Below are 17,704 nucleotides of genomic sequence, written 5' to 3'. Positions count from 1 at the left end.
CCATGCATAGGATAACCTTAAAACGACTGCACGATTTTAGATCATTTGATTTTGCAGTGTCAAAGTTAAATTGCAAATGTTATATACTTTTGACTTTTTTTCCAAAAATCTGGACATGCTGAAAAACTCAACATGGATTCATACACCACAAGTTCAGGAGTATCTTTTTTTTTTATAAAAAATAGAAATAAATTTACTACTGTAAATTTTGGAGATGACGTCATCAAGCTGTCCAAAATTTGAGAACAATCAGACATACAGACAGATAGACAGTAGACAGATGGAAACGGGATACCTATTTCTTTGTAGTCTAGGATTATGAATGGTTGAGAACACATAAAAGTAGTCGACCGATGAACTCGATTACAATACTTCCTTAGCTTACGCCTGGGAGTAAAAAATCATTATTAACAAACTTTTAATTTTTGGTATACGACAGTTTGATGTTCACTTATAAAAACAAAATATCGATTAAATAGGTTTAGCCACTGGTTTATTTTTACGAATTTCAAAAAGTCTTGAGAGCCGCAGTAACAGCTACTAGCTCCACCCATCCTCCCTCTCTTTTCTTAGAGGGTATGTCATTTGCCAAAATCGGTCTTATCTTGGGAGGTACTAGCCCCGCCCACCCGCCCTTTCTTTTCTTAGAAGATATGTCGTTTGCTACAATCAGTCTTATCTTAGCAAGTACTAGCCCCTCCCTCCCTCCCTTTATTTTCTTAGAGGATATGTCATTTACCAAAATCAATCTTATCTTAGCAGATACTAGCCCCGCCTATACACGTTGTTCTCATTCTAACGATTTTATCTCTCTTCAATTGAGATCCACTGAAATAGAGGCAGGGGTGGGTGGGCGGGGCTAAATATGTGTTCTTTTGTTAAGTGAGAATGGGAACTAATAGAACGTATGCTGTTAAAAAAAACGTTAATCGTAATTTTTTTTGTTATACTACTTATCTGTTAAAACATTTATTTCTTATTTCTAGTACCTGTTAAGATAAAACTGATTTTTGGCAAATGACATACCCTCTAAGAAAAGAGAGGGTGGGCGGGCGGGGCTAGTAAAGAAAAATTAAACTTTGAACATTTCTGTCTTCTACATTTGGGCTTCAGGAAATTCAAAATTATTTTTACAGTCCTTAGCAAAATACGGCTTAGTGCGCCATTTTTGTTCCGCCCTGTGTAAGATCAAAATCAACCAATCATTAACTTGTATTAAAAAAGTCACTTGAGACAAGCAGCACAATGCTTCTTTACGGAAACGGAATCGTTCCAATATGTGGTGTTGTGCTCTAGAGGAACGGGAAGTTCGTTATAAACAACTACAGACCTTGTAGTTAATTTTCTAGTTCAATCATCACGTAATTTTTTTCAAAATAATTACCTGTCTAATAAAAACTGAAGCGTATTTATGCGGAAGCATTGAAAATGCCACGGTGACAAATTTTATCGGCAATTAACACCTTCAGGTACAGTGGAATTTGCAGAAAATATTTCATGAAAAACATAACTTTTAGAACAAAATGTATAGAGGTTAATTTACATCTGCACACAAATTGCATTTTTCTAGGCGATAAAACACCAAAATGCAGTTTTATCGATCTCAAACAGCGTTGCAATATTTTATCACCTTAATAATACATTTCATGGTTGGATTTTAAAATTTCTGGAGTGTTCAGTAGAACAGTGATTTGTAATATTATAATTTATAAGGCATGTCGATAACAAATAGTTGATGGAATTTTATTTGTCTCGACTGCTTTACATGAGTAAACAACAACTTATTAAGTTGAAGAAACAAAATCGTTCCATTAAAAAAGTGTCGTCATAACCATTGGGTCACTGCAATTTTGTCTGTAGAACTATTTCGTTTTTGGTTATTTTAATGATAAACAAATTATTAACTCTCTGTGTTTTGCGAAGCATAATTAACTGCACACTATTTTATTGTGCAACTAAATTTTATTTATGAAAAAAGGACATTGTTATTGGGGAAATTAATCATATTTCGAAATTGCTCGCTGTGGATAAATTTTACGTGTTTACCAAATAAAAGTGATGGAAAATTCGAAACCATAGATAATTAAGCTACAATACACAACATGCAAATTATTGACACCGCTTTCGTTAAAGCGAAATTAAATTAAATTGTGTAGTTAGTTGTATCATTTAAAATTACTATTCCAGAATTAAACACGTCGACACGGTGACGAGAAATTCCATTTTATAATTTTTGTCTAAATTTCAATTTTGATAAAAAACAAAATGTAGCACTTACCATATTGGTCGTTATCACAGTCAAGTTATAAATCTTATACATTTCGTAGTCCAAGTACTTCTGCGTAGTTATAACTCCGGTACTCGGACTGATCAAGAAAGCACCATCAACATTCCCATCGATGATCTCAAACTGCAACGAAGAAGTACTCCGCACAGTCAAATGCGCCACATAAGCTCCCAACGGCTGGTCTTCATATATTTCCGCAGCCACTTCTTTCTGTGTGAACCTAGGAGGCGCATTGTCAGCCATCGTAAGCATTATATGCGCAGGCACCGAAGACGAAAGAGCAGGCTGACCGTGGTCTGTCGCTTTTATCCTCAACATGTACTCCGCATTCGTGGTCATATCCAGTTCCCGAGCCACGGACATGATCCCCAAGTCTGGATCTATGGTGAAAGCGTTGCCGAAATTACCCGAAATGATGGAATAGGTGATTCGGGCGTTCTCGCCCTTGTCGTGATCCACGGCGAAGGCCCGAAGAACGGCGCTGCCAACCTAACAAACGCAAATATTAAGTAACAACAATGGCGCCAACAATAAGAACTAACCACAGCCGATTCGAACACCTTCCCCTCCAGAATCTGCTCGGAAAAGTGCGGCACGTGGTCGTTGTGGTCATGGACTATAATCTTCACTCTCGCGTAATTTCTTTTAGCGGGGGTTCCCCCATCACGGACCATCACCGTCAAAATGTGCTCGTCTAAGCTTTCTCTATCCAGATTGTCCGTTAAGTAGATGACGCCGGTGATGGAATCGACCTTGAAGGTTTGCAAAGAGATTAAGTTTCTTGCAGAGTGTAGACTATAGATTAGTTTGGTGTTGTCGTCTTTGTCTGTTGCACGTAGACGTAGGATTTCGGTTTCTACGGGTACGGCTTCGGAAATTTCGACTTTGTATAAGGTTTCGGAGAATTCCGGTCGGTGGTCGTTTATATCAATTACTGATACATTCAACTGCGTATAAACAGTGTGTACAGAATCGGTTACGCTGATGTTGAGGGTGTACTCGTTCTGAGCCTCGTAATCTAATTTGTGGGCGAGGAGGATGCTGCCGGTTTCTCGGCCTATGTAGAAGTCGTTTCGAGAGTCGCCACCTGGTGGGAATTGGATTGAGTTAGGGAAAAAATACATAGTAGTTTAGACTCAATTAATCTTTATTATTTCCCCTCTGCACACTTAATTGCGGTAATTCGAAACTGAGACCACAATACCCAATTGGCGTTTATTTAAACTGAAAGCCTTAGTGGATCAAGGTGTTAAGTTACGAAAAATTAAGTCTCCAGAAATTTAATTTGAAATACGTTTTTGTCGCATTATTGAGTAGAAATATATACCACATTTTTCCAATAGGTGTTTTTCTATCTGAATCTCATATACTTACTAATTAGTTTCATTACCTCTATTGAATAAGAAATCTTTTGGCCTTTTGTACGAGCCTATTTCTTCTATAAGAGATCTCCCTCCTTTTGGATTTTTCGACAAATATAAACAAATTATTTTCGGGAAATTTGTGGTGAAGTATGCACGGATGTGAGGAACAACCCAAACAACGTTTCAATTTCGCATAAACTTTTAATTAGAGATGACGAAGTTTAAATGACATTGAAAGATTTAGAACTTGCGAGACGATTTTTTTTTATTAGAAAGAACTTTGTGTTGTTTAAGGTATGATGGTATTTCTGAATTAACAGATTCATGCGGCTGCTTAATACTTTTAAAACTCTTTCCAGAAAGTTGAGTTGGCTGGCTATTGATAAACGGGAAGTTTTCTTTGTACGATTTATTGTAAAGATTTAAATCTAATTTGATTATTAAAATTTTAAATATCTCTTTGCAAAAATTGAAAATACTTTTGTTTGTTTAGTGAGGGCCTTCTATGTGTAAACCATGGGAACTTCTGCTAATAGAAAACCACAACTAATCTGGATTTGTGAAATATTTTTGTCGACAATTGTAATTAAATTCACTGCGATTGTTCTTGTCTTCATAGTTGGCGGTTGTGTCAGTAATTTGTAAAATTGTTATTGCAACGTCATTTATTAGGGATACACAAAATTATATGCATTAATTCTTATTTTGTTCACAGTTTTACACAATTTTTCAAAAAATATAAGTTTATAAATAACATTTTTAAATATACAGAGTGAGTCACTAAGCGCTCGGTCATCAACATCTCATTAATTATAAGACAAAGGTATTTAATTTTTCTTAGCAATGTTCTCAAAAATCGCAATATTACGTTATTTTTAAGATGTGTGGCTATATTTTGTGGAAAGATAATAAATAAAAATACGCACTTTGTTATCGTATTAAAGAAATCAAATTTTAATAGACAGATTGTTCATAAAAAAACTAAATCGGTACAAATTTTAAATACTGATATTTCAGATTTTTTAAATTGACTAGCTGCATTTTATGAATGCATCTTATTCTATTTTTCGTTTTCTTTCTTCTAATATGTCGGTTTACAGTAAAAAAAGGGGGAAAAAAACTGAAATAACTATATATTTATTGAAATTTATTATAATTTAATTTAAACAATATATTAAGACTTAATCGATTTATACCACAAAAATGTGCGTATCTTTATTTATCTTTCACTTTTATTAATACTGTGGCAACACGAACAAGTCAATCAAAATATGTAAAAATATGTAGGGTATTCCTTACGAAATACCTGAGTTGCATGTCATTGCTTAAAAATAGAACACTCTGTATAGTTGAAAATAATTTTAGTGTATGATTATCAAAGAACGGTACGATTTTAATTTTTAATTTTTTTTCATTTTCAATATTTAAATAGATATCGAGAAACGCGCGTTTACTGACTCCCCCTGTATGTATTTTTTTAAATCCCAATTGGTTTATTTTCGACGACTTTTGACACATAGTATTCATATTTTGGAGTAAACAGTGACAAAACAATTTAGTTATAACATTTTTAAAGCAAAGACTTTTTAAGAGCTTGTAATGCCTCCTTACAAATACAAAAATTAGTACAGAAGATGTAACACCCTTTAAAACACTAGTGTCACGGATGTCTCAATGTTGTGATCTAAATTTAATTATTTATTGTAAATTACTGTGTATTTACCAAGGTCATTTTTGCAGCTTTCGCATTTCCGTTTGCCTGTCTGCTGGTTTCTATAGGGTGATTCTGAAATGGCGCACTAAGACAAGTCTAAGTTCGAGAAAAATCATTAAAAATTGCTTGTGTCAATTTGGCGTCCATTTACAAAAACAAAATATCGACTTTTAGATAGATAAAATTAGCCAGATTGTCAGATTCATTCGAACAATTTTTAAGTTTCTTGGAATATTATAAAATGGAAAAAACAATGGATATAGACGTTATATATTTCCAAAATTATTTTAAATAATGAAAGTCCGATTGACTGTATGTACCCAACACTATGTAATGAATTAATATGGTCATAGATATCTAAAAAAAATATTAAACTTTTAGGGCCACAATTGGGCCCAAGGATTTTTAAAACTATTTTTCTTTGCTCAATGAACAGTCCTTAAGAATGTGTCATGAAGATGGTGCGCCATTTTTGAATCACCCTGTATATAATTCATTAAATCACTATTTAAAATCCGTATGTTTAAGCGATATTTCTATAAAAACTGATGCAGGGATTTTCGAAATTATTATTGAACAAAAAAAAAGGCAAACTGCTGAGTGATTTTTTGTGAAACGAGTGGTTTTTTCGCAATCATGTTATGGCCAATCTCTATGGAGATGTAGACGATAAAAAATCAATCAAAAATTGTCCAAAGTAAAAGACCAGTGAATTTACTGTGTTAGTCGTAGTCTTATGTCTTCAGTTCACTTTAATAAGTTTTTGTAGTTTATTGTCGCTAAATATACAGGGTGAGCAATTGAGTGCGCGTTCCTCAATATTTCATTAATTATAAAAAACAGAAAAAAGTCTACGACCAAAGTTGTACGGTTCTTGGAGAACTATACTCCAAAATTATTTTCAACTCTACAGAGTGTCCTGTTTTTAATGCGTAACACACGATTTAGTTTTTTTAAAAGATACACCCTATATATTTTTACATATTTTGATTGACCACTTCTTAGGTTTTACAACCGCAGTATATTTTTTTTATTTTTTTGTAATGTAAGTGCTCACAAAAAATCGCAATAGGGTTATTTTTAAAGTCTACCTTACAATATTTTGTCGAGGGATAAATAAAAGTACACGATTTGATGTGGTATGCATGAAAGTACATTTTCCTATACAGAGTGTCCATATTTTTTTTTACTAATTTAAAATTTAATTGATACCACAACAAAGGGGGTGCCTTTATTTATCCTTTCGCAAAATATTGTAATGCAGATTTAAAAAAAAAAAACGTATTGCGATTTTTTCTGAACCCCTCAACTGACAAAAAATTTCAAGAAAAACTGAAATAACTCAGCAACGCCGCTTCGGAAGAGGCTAATGAGAATATGCAGAAATAGATAGGGAGTCTCATTTAAAAAAAGTCTTAAAAACACTCTGTACCATCATCTCTATAATAATTATTGAGATATCAAGGACCGCGCTTATTGACTCACCCTGTATACACAAACTGTAATTACAACAGTATACCATGAAGGAACAGAATGTCTCAGTTTGTTAGGAAAATGTTTCGATCATAAGAAATAAAGTTTTTAATAGAAATGGTTATTTTGTGTATCTCTAATGCAAAAGTGATGATCAAAATCAGTAAAACTGTTTCAGCAACATAAAATTTTATATCAGGTCATTGCTTATTTTATTACTATTCCACTGATCACAACTCAAATGATTTCTTATCATATTTATATTCTAGAACAACCACGGTTAATGCCCCCGTCTTCAATAAATTGAATAACCTGTTAACTCATTTTCACAGGTAGACTGTGCTATTCTTGGACTAAATTAACCTATTCCGTAATTACTTCCTGATTCATAACCTACCTGGGACTCCCTCTAACGATCAGTGCGAAGAGAGACGACTGGAGTATTTGGTCTACGCCAGAATCGAACGATCTTTCGTTTTGTTTTTAACAACAAAGATTTTTCAAAAACTTGTATTTATTACCTGTTTTCACCAAGTTTAAACAACCTTTGATCCATTGTACAACACTGTAAAATTTTATTTTGCCGAATAAAAATAACAAGCAAATTGTACAAGATTGAAAACGTTGGTATGTGAAATATGTGGTCGTACAAAACATAAAAACGAAGTGTAATTTCCTGGAAACGCCTAAAATAAAGGTTATTGTGATAAATTTTAGCCCGTAGTCGACAGAGAAGGAAACAACAAAATTAATTGAGCACTCAAAGTACTTAAGTACGACACGTGCCACTGTTACTACCGAACTCAAGGTTCAGTTTTCATCAGCACTCACGACCTACCCCTATGCAGAAAAACGCCCCCGTATCAGTAGCACAGGTGCTCGTGTTTACTTTTCAACCTTCGCTTCCTTGCCAAAGCTGCAACCCTACTTACCGACGATGTCATACCACAAAGTATCGTTATCTTTATCAGCCGCTTCGATAAACGTAACCAGAAACCCGATTTCGTCGCTTTCCGTCAACTTGACTGGCTGCGGTGGCTTCGTAATAACAGGAGCATGTTTCGATTTTGAAGGCACTGGAACAACGTGAACCGACACTTTGCAGATGCTGCTTTTAGACGCGTTTCCTCCATCAGTGGCTCTTATCTAATGATAACAGCATTAAAGCGGGATGTTTTTGTGTGAAAGATTAACGTCTTACATTCAGTTCGTACTCTTGTCCCGGCTCGAAGCCTTTTTGTGCGTACACCATCCCGGTCGAATTGTCTATTTTGAACTTGGATTTTCCCTTGCCGGATTTTATGCTGTAGCGGATCTCGGAATTTGCGCCGGCGTCGCGGTCGTAAGCTAGGACCTGGGTGAGAAAAGCGTGAAAACAACGTGAGCGGACGGTAAACGAATTTACGGTACGTCCAGAGAAACTCAAATGTGGGTGCACGTAGCATGCTGCACTTGATGACCACTGATCACATGCATTAAGTGATGCAATGAGTGAGCGAAGTTATTTCCATTCGATTTAGTTTGAAATAAAATAAAAAGGGTTGACACAACTCATGCAATTTAGTCCGGAACTAAGCGCTCGGTTCGTACCGAAAATAAAGTATGTAAGGGCTTTCAATAAAATGGTCAACAAATTCGAAGTGGAGAGAGTTTTTGATGTTGCCTGCGAGGGTCTAATTCACTTGCCCTTTGCGAAGTGTTAAATTTGGCAAAATTGATTTCATGTTATTCAGTTTGTTTTAAAGTGGCTTTTTTCCGATTCCACTACAAAGAATTAGCGAAAATAAAATCGTGTTGGAAATACGCAAGTGCTAACGAAGTATCATAGAGCACGGTTTAAAAATCACTCTATTTGATGGATTATTCACAATAAATCTTAACTAGGTGAATTATTTAATTAGATTGGTCCGAATTTTCAGGAAAATGGTAAAATACAGTGGCATGATCGAAAAACAAAGTCATCTAGTACGCAGTGAAATTTATCTTTAAAATCAAGATGTAGGCATTTCAGCTAGTTGACACTTTATTTGACAGTTATTTGACCCATAACCGTTAAAGTGAAAAAGGAAGGCGTTGGTGTTGCCAACATAATTTTTTAACATTAAATTTCATAGGCTGCTGGACGACTTTTTTATTCGATGATATGGTGTTACTTAGTTGTTTAGTCTACGTCACATTTCCTGCGTCTTTGAAAAAGTCGGACAAGCAATAATCGCCCTTCTTATTTGTAGGAATACCGAAGGGTCAAATTTTGACGTTTCCACGATTTTTAACATTTCATCGCAGTTATGTGGATAATCAAAATCTAAAATACAATTACAATTTTCAACTCTTGATATTTCAACACAGGCTGTTCTATTTGAAAATTGAAATACAGAAATTTCAACATTGTAATGTTTTCGAATTTTTATATAAATATTTCGTTTAAAATTCTTTTTGTATACGAAAACGCACCACAAAATATTGTGACCTAGCTTTTAAACTGTACGTTTTTTGTGAATGTTGTTAAAAAAAAATCAAGAAAATTTAGGTTCTAGCCTTTAATAAAAGTAGCAAAATTTGGTGGAATTCCATTAAATTTAATAAAAAAATCTAACACCTCAAACTTTTTATTCAGTTATAATTATAATCGAAATAATGGACGCAGTTCGGTATAAACATACATATTTCAGAAATATTAAAACTGAACCATATAGAGAAAAACCCATGTTTTTACTAAGACATGATCCCGTCGAACTTATTCTCGAGAGTCGCTGGTCAAGAGCAAGAAACTGGAAATATCGTACACTGTACTAAAATAAATTGTATTCTCCAATGTGGGTTTGGGTTTCCATTTGACATTATCCAGTCTTTTTTAAGATGTCTGTGCACCGTTGGTTATCTTTCATCTCAGAACAAAAAGAATAATTTTTCGCCCACATTTCAGTTTTTTTTCAAAGCGAAGGACTAGATATTTTAGATAATTTGTACATTTTACAATATTTTCTAGAGTTATTTATGAACATCTTCTGAGATATTACACTTCAAATATCGATCCAATTTTTTTACTGATTTTGGGATGTCGTCGCTGATATTTGTTTTTCAGTTTCTCCGAATTTTCATTTTTTGTTAAGTCGAAACAATTTTATTGAAATTGTGAAGACAAAATTCAGAGAACAATTATTTATGAAATGTTATTGAATTTCGTAAGATGTTTGCGTTATCATGAGGTCATAAAAAAAAGAACAGAATATATATGTATTTAGCGTGAAAACAAAAACAGTTTAATTATAAGGAGGAAGAAGAGATTATACAATACAACTTCTTGCGTATTAAGAAATGTTGATATGAAATAAGATAAAGTCTCATTGTTTCATGCAAAAATTCAATCCCCATTAAAATTTTTATCACTTGGCAATTTGAATTTAATTTAAGGTGAACTTAATGGTAGTGGAAATTGTTGTTAGATGTTTGCAATTTAATAAAACATTAGGAAGAATGAATATTTAAGAAGGAAACGTTATGGTTTATCTTCTGGCAGTTTCATGTAAAATTAAAAATTTTACCACGTAAGTTGTATTAAAAAGTATTAGATGTATTACATTATGAAACAAGTAATTCTGAGAGAAATCAGTACATGAAAGTTTGGTTTTACTTCAGTACTTGAAAATTCTTTTAATGTATACAAAAATTTTAAAGTAAAAAAGCCACACATGTAGTGTAGATTATAATTAAAAATGAAAATAAATCTAGTGGAATATAGGAAGCATTTGCTTAAAACTCACGGCATGTACATTTATTAAAAATTCCAAAGGGAGTGAACACAAAGTTCCCTTCACATATAATTAGCGATGTAGTATGCGAAGAGAGTGTTAATTCTTTTTATTCCCTTGGAAATTGTGTTATATCTCTGCTGTTTGTTCAAAATTGAAAGCAATCAGTGCTAAATACACAAAACTGCAGTTAGTTCAGTAATTCAACTAAAATATTATTGCAAATTATTTCATTTTATCAGCGCATTTGTATAGCGAGGTTTTCGACAATTTTTTAATTACGTAATTTAAACAGTGTTACAACTTTGATGTTTTTTAACGAGGACAAATTATTTGAAATGTTTATTTGATGTTGTCTCATTAATTCATAATTCTTCATAAAGTTCCCTGAAATTGTTATTAAAATTGCAATTCATGGAATGACTGATTACGATTTGATTGAAATAAACCTCATTATATGATTTAGTTTCGGTGCAACATATAGAAATTCTAGAGGATCGGCAGATTTATTTTTCATCATTAACGTAATTCATTCGCTTCTGCAAATAATATCCATAATAGTCATAAAGTGGAAGATTGCGGTTCGTTATCATAACAAGTAACTACTTTTTTTTAATATCTAACATTATTTTCAAATGAGCATTAAGTATAATGTGTTACATATATACAGAGTGTCCCACCGGGTTTGCATCTTGAGAACGGATAGAAATATTGAAATTCTGTAAATGCCATTGTTTTTAGCTTGTAGAGTGAAGCTTAATCTAGTATATTGCAAATATGACGCATATATGGTGTCAGCGTCGAGACGCAAAGATATTTCGTTCCACTGCAAGATATATTTGTTTTAAGGGATTGTGATAGATCATGCGTTAACGATACACAAACACTTGTAATTCAAGGAAGGCGGTGGAAAAAATCCAAAATTTCATAAGGTCGTAATGTACACAAAAGTGTCTTTAGTTGAGTTTCAAAGGTGCTCGACATATTCCCAAATTTCATAAGCGTTAATGAAAAATTTTGGTATTGAAAAAGTTATTTAAAAATTTCCAATAAATTCTGGGATATAGCTTTGGACGTGTTGTTTCCAAAAATTTGGCGGCTTCTGCGTCCGGGGCAAGATTTATTAGAAATATTAGAATTGAAATGCAATTAAAAAAAAATCAAGAAACTGTCGTATGTCAAAGGGTAATTCTTGAAAAAAATGGTAGGAGTCATCGAAGAAATGAGACCGAAAATAAATTCTGGAATGTGAAATGTACAAGTTCCGAAGGTGTTCGAAAAATTTCAAAACTTTCATAAGGGTTATTGAAAAATTTTGGTTTTAAAAAAGTCATCTAAAAAGCCTTAAAAAATTGTGGGATATACAGCGTGTTATTGAAAGGTACGTACAAAATAAAATCGGCAGTTGGTCTCGAAGTATGGGTGCTAAAAATTGAAAATAGTTCGGGTAAAAGTGTTCCCCTTTTAGAGATAAAAATTATTAAAATTTGTTTATTGTTTATTACTAATGTCCAATTCGTTGTACGCCTCTGATCATCTCTTGTTTCTATAGCAACATTTAGTCTTGACAAAAGTTTTATTGTTACACAATTAATTTTACCTATTTATCCTTCAGTAGCGTCTAAAAAGGTTGGATAAGGGTTAATTTTCCCCTTATACTTTTAAAAATAAGTTTTTCAGACTTCTTAGACTTCGCGAAGAATTGTCAATTTTGTTGTACGTACCTTTCAATAACACCTTGTATGTTTTCGACGTGCTAATTCCAAAAATTTAGTGCTTTTACAATCCCGGGGTAAGATTTTAGACACATTCGGTTTTAAATGCCATTTAAAAAAAATCGAAAAAATAATAAAAACTGTCGAAGAAATGAGCCGAAAGTAATTTTTGGAGGTCCAAATGTACAAGAAAATATCTTCAGTTAAGGGTCGAAGGTGGTCGAAAAATTTCCAAATTTTCATAACCGTTAATCAAAGATTTTGGTTTTGAAAAAGTTGTCTAAAAATCCCCACTAAATTTAGGGATAAAGCTAGATTTTAAAGTGTTGATTTCAAAAAGTTGGCGGTTTCAGCCCTCGGGGCAAGATTTTATAAATACTCGATTTGAAATGTAATTAAAAAAAATCAAAAAACTGTCGTATGTCAAAGACAGTTCTTGAAAAATGGGAGGAGTTATGGAAGAAAAGAGGTCGAAAGTAAACTTTGGAAGGCAAAATGTTCAAGACTCGAAGGTGGTTGAAAGATTTCAAAATTTTCATAAGGGCTATTGAAAAATTTGGGTTTTTAAAAAAAAGTGATCTAAAAAGTCTTAAAAAAGTGTGGGATATAGTTTTCGATGTGCTGATTCCAAAAATTTAGCGTTTTTAACAGTCCCGGGGCAAGAGTTTAGAAACACTCGGTTTTAAATACAATAAAAAAAGCAAAACTGTCGAAGAAATGAGCTGAAAGTAACTTCTGTAGATCGACATGTATAAAAAAATGTCCTTAGTTAAGTTTCGCACGTAGTCGAAAAATTCCGATATTTTCATAAGGCCGGGGATTTTGAAACATTCTTATCATGAAAAATTGCCTAACAATCCTCAAAAAAATTTTGGGATATAGATTTTGACGTGGTGCTGATTGTACAAATGCAGCGTTTTTATGGTCCAAATGCAAGATTTTAGAAATATTGAGTTTGAAATATAATAAAAAAAAAGAAAACAACAAAACAAAACTTTAATTTCATTGGACCATTCTAGGACGAGTTATGGAAGAAATGAGACCGAAAGTAACTTCTGGAGGTAGAAGTGTATAAGAAAAAAATGTGTAAAAAAAGTCTACTAAGCAGGACCTCCATTGTTGGACCAATTTTCATTATAAATAATTTTCACCATTAAAAAATTGAACCATTTTCCACAGGCAGCAAAGAAAAGAAAAGTTATATTATTTATAGTTGTAACTAATACACCACATGTAAGGGTTTTATATCATTGCAATAATAATTTAAGAAATAGCTATTTGTGCAATAAGATAGGAAAAGTTACTTTTTTCCACATTCTAGACATGAGATTTTTTATCGAGACGAAGGTTCCAATTCCAATTTTTTAACCTTTGAAGTGTTTTGGGTGTTTCCTGCGGTAAAAATGTTGGAAGAGATGTTGCATCAGTATCTTTTGATGTTGAAGAGTTAGCCACACTGGCTCGCAATTCACTATTGCCCGAGAAATCAAAGGAAAAATATAAAAAGGCGTACAAGGAGTTCGAGAACAGGTGAAACATTTAAGAAGGTATCAGAAGTATCAATACAAGAACATGATGGAAATGTCTTCGATGCGAACGATAATTCACGTCGTAATTTGATTAGAAATTGCTCTAATTTTGTAGTTAACATATATAAAAATTAGATTTTGATATTGTTTTGTTTTATTTTTCCACTCTAGTTTGGAAAAGTTTCACTTTTGAATGTGGAAAACTTGAACAATTAACAACCGAATTTTACAAATATAAGTTTGCTTCCCGATTCACATTATTTGCAACATACTTAATTAAGCGTTCCCCTTCAAACTAAAAACAATGACGTTCACAGAATTTCATACTTCCATTCGTTCTTAAGGTATAAGGATTTTTATCTGAAACACCTGAGTATTGTTGTCTTTTTTAGATTTTTTTATGGAATGTTTCTAATTTTTTTTCATGGTTCAGGATTGTGTTAATTTCCTAATTTATTAGAGCGACTGGTGCTACAAAATCCGACTGTGTCTTAGTCAGACGATACCATTATTAGAAGAATGACCAAGTTTTACACAGAAAAATTACTTAAAACGAAATTTTACACGTTGATTAATTTTTGATTCATGTTTGAATAGAATTACTGCTGTTTACATAACCTTAGATGAAAAATGTTCTTGCCATACAATTTTATGGTCCACTAAGACGGGTTTAAATAATAATTTCAACTTATAAACAGCTTTCGCAGTGCACAATCTAATTAAAATATTATTTATTGGTGACAATATTCCGCTTAAATAATAAAAGTTTAAAATTTAGTGCGCCCCTTTTCTTTCCCTTAATACAGTGGTAACACAACGTTGAATTCATTAATTTGAGAAATTTACTTTGAACTCTATCACCTTTTTTCATTTTCCTACTCGTTGTTTTTACTTTAACACTTTAGAATTGTTGAAATCATTGTGAATGTGTGGATACCTACACAAGTCAAAGTTTCGTTCCTTTTCATTTAAAACTCTTTGTTTTGACCTTCAAAGAAACACTAAACCCATTGCAATATATATGAATGTGTTGGAAAAAAAGACCATGTGGTGCAGATCATTAATTGTATGGGTTGGGATAGTATGTCTTCAACCGCACCTACGAGCCTCCAGGTAGTCGTTAAAATGGTCTAACGGGCTCTAGAAATGTTCTACAATAATATTATATCCCATTTGCCATATATATTCGAGGTGGGTTCCTAGTTTAGCACTGTATCTTAATTTCTGCATTCTAGAAAGACGACGATTAATCAAATTTTATCTTTCGTCTAAGAATCTTACGAGTTACATTTTACTTTTTTAAATTGTGTGTTAATTAAGCGTATTTCCAACAATAACGAAATTAAACAGAACCGTTAATTTAACAATTTCAGCCACAAAATGTTTGCAAGCTTAAAAGCTGAGTAACATTTCTAACGCGAACACTATTCGTTATATTTTATTGAAAGCTCTCGCAAACTTTTCTTGTTACGAATATAGCGCTGTCCCGGACCAACAGGAACACAGTTTCTAGTTAGTTTCACGTATGATGAATTGTTGACAATCCCGCTTACCCGGAATACCGGATCGAGGTCTGCAAGATCTGCAGGACCATGAGAATCCCACATATCATCATCAGTAGCGGCGTCGGCGCCGTCGAAATCATCCGGGCTGTCATTCTAGATCGTTAAGAGAATTTTAATGACGACTCAACAAGTGTTTATCGGTATTTTCTTCCCAAACTTTAGCATTGCCAATAACGCCCGTCCAAATTTCACCAGCCGATCGCATAAATTCTGTTCAAGATCGCGTTGGATTTGGAAAACGGTCGCTCAAGACGAGTGAAAGAGCAAAACATTAAAACAAACATCGAGGAAACTTGCATATGTCATGTGCAATGCACGGTTTACAAGTGGATAATTCGTTATCTACCTAGCAGTGACATTAACATCTAGTTCAGTATAGAATATGCCATGTAACGTGAGATAAGTATAAATCATGTGGAGGAAACAAATCGGAAATGAACGCTTTAATGGAAACGCGGCTGTGTACATGGCGGAAGAATTAATAAATCAAACAGGTAAAAATGTTAAACGGTTAAATCAAAACCACAACAAAAAATCTCGTTCTGAAAAAAACATTGTTCGCATAGGCATACCCAAATGAATTTCTTAAATGGATTAATTTTATTTGGAAGTGTGTAAATACAGGGAAACGTACCTGAAAGACGGCTTGATTGAAATCGGCGCTCGCGGGTATTTGAACATTGTAAGAGATCTGCTCGAATTCGGGGGCGTTGTCGTTGATGTCTTTGATTTTCACGATGACGTACGTCGTTGATGAGAGTGGAGGGGTGCCGTTGTCGGTTATCAAAACCTGTAACAATCCAATCAAAAAATTAATCAAATCCTGCGCTACATTCACGAACCTTTTTCAATCACTATTGTGAGATTGAAAGAAAATTTCACTCGGTAACTCAGATGTCATTTTTTTTGTTGTTCGAATGTCATACATGTCAACAACAGAGGTTAAATTTAATTGACCACATGTGATACAGAATTACAGATATGCAACTGAACTTCTAAAAGAGCAGCCAACTCTAATTACATTTTTTTGCTTTGTTAATTATTAAAAAACTACGTAACAAAAAATTGAGGATAATTTCTATATTTGTCAATTTCGGTAGCAATTTGGATACGAAATTCCATCAAAAATTACCTGTTCTATTTTTACTCCCAAAATGAAGAACGAAACCACCACAAACAACGTCGTTTTTAAAAACAGTGGGATAAACAGGAATTCAATTTGTTTTTCGACAAAATTGGCCAGAAACGAAATCGCATGAATTTTATTTGTACAAACAAGGCCGTATTTCAAAGCATGTTTTTTAAAAAACATTTTATTTTGAGATATTAATTTTCAGCAGGAGTGAACGCAAAAATTTATTATGTAAATAACGTTTTATTTGAGTTGCATGTTTCAAGTGAAATTTTTGTGATGACAAGGTCAATTTTAATTAAATCAGAATTAGATATGCTCTTTCGGGTTTGATGAATAAATCAAATGGCTCCATTCAGCAATATTTTTAGTTCATAAAATAAAACTATATTATGTAAACACAAACAGAATTGCTAAAATTCCGACTTTATAGGATAATAGAGATTTTTAAAATCATTATTTGACTTGACGTTCTTGACTTTCTGGAGGGACGACAAAATAAATTTTATTTGATGGCTAATACTTGCTTTTTACAAGACTTCGTGATGTAAGTTATCATAAGACATGTAAAATTTCAATTTATAATTTGGTTAAAGATATAGTGCGGTTGTGGCTTAATTGTTACCCAACTTTGGTTTACGAGTTCGTCACATGGGGGACAGGAATCCGCTTGCCTGGCAAAGACCTTCTGTTGTAAAAATAACAAATAAAAATTATTTTAATACGACAGCTGGTCTACCTAACTCTCTGTTCAACGTGTCAATGATTGTATTTGCGCAGGTTTAAAATTATAGGTATACTTACAAAAAACAATTAAACGAGCTGTTCATGCTAAAAATTTTAAGCAACATTTACGTAGCAAAATTTTGAGATAACGTCAATTCAGTGGGGGTTGTGGGTAGAAAAAATTGGGGTTAATGTGTTATCATCTACATAATAATAATTAATTAGTTCAGTAGTATCGGCGATTATCAGATTCAATCTAAACAGACATACAGACCATAGACAGACAGACAGACAGACAGAGGGGCAGACAAACAGACAGACAGATAGACAGACAGACAGACAGACAGACAGACAGACTGACTGACTGACTGACAGACAGACAGTCAGACAGACAAACAGACAGACAAACAGACAGACAAACAGACAGAAAAACAGACAGACAGACAA

At 33.3% G+C, this 17,704-nt stretch overlaps 1 protein-coding gene across 6 annotated transcripts in view; it reads right to left on the bottom strand.

Moving 5' to 3' along the window:
* Positions 1–17,704, bottom strand: part of Kug (kugelei) — a 418,182-nt gene that overhangs the window by 28,378 nt on the left and 372,100 nt on the right. For 5 of the 6 annotated variants that reach the window (XM_064053266.1, XM_064053261.1, XM_064053265.1 and 2 more), the window contains 6 exons: positions 16,034–16,189; positions 15,388–15,492; positions 8,040–8,192; positions 7,771–7,984; positions 2,830–3,374; positions 2,279–2,776 (listed from right to left, as the gene is read on the bottom strand). In XM_064053266.1, the coding sequence (XP_063909336.1) occupies positions 2,279–2,776; positions 2,830–3,374; positions 7,771–7,984; positions 8,040–8,192; positions 15,388–15,492; positions 16,034–16,189 (1,671 nt within the window). The remainder of the gene's footprint in view (positions 1–2,278; positions 2,777–2,829; positions 3,375–7,770; positions 7,985–8,039; positions 8,193–15,387; positions 15,493–16,033; positions 16,190–17,704) is intronic. The other variant, XM_064053264.1, reaches the window with a different exon arrangement.

Source organism: Zophobas morio, unplaced genomic scaffold (assembly GCF_036711695.1).
Source record: "Zophobas morio isolate AGI-343-1 ecotype UQ-CSIRO unplaced genomic scaffold, CSIRO_AGI_Zmor_V1 ptg000011l, whole genome shotgun sequence".
Lineage (NCBI taxonomy): Eukaryota > Metazoa > Arthropoda > Insecta > Coleoptera > Tenebrionidae > Zophobas > Zophobas morio.
This window is presented reverse-complemented; position numbering and strand designations above follow the sequence as displayed.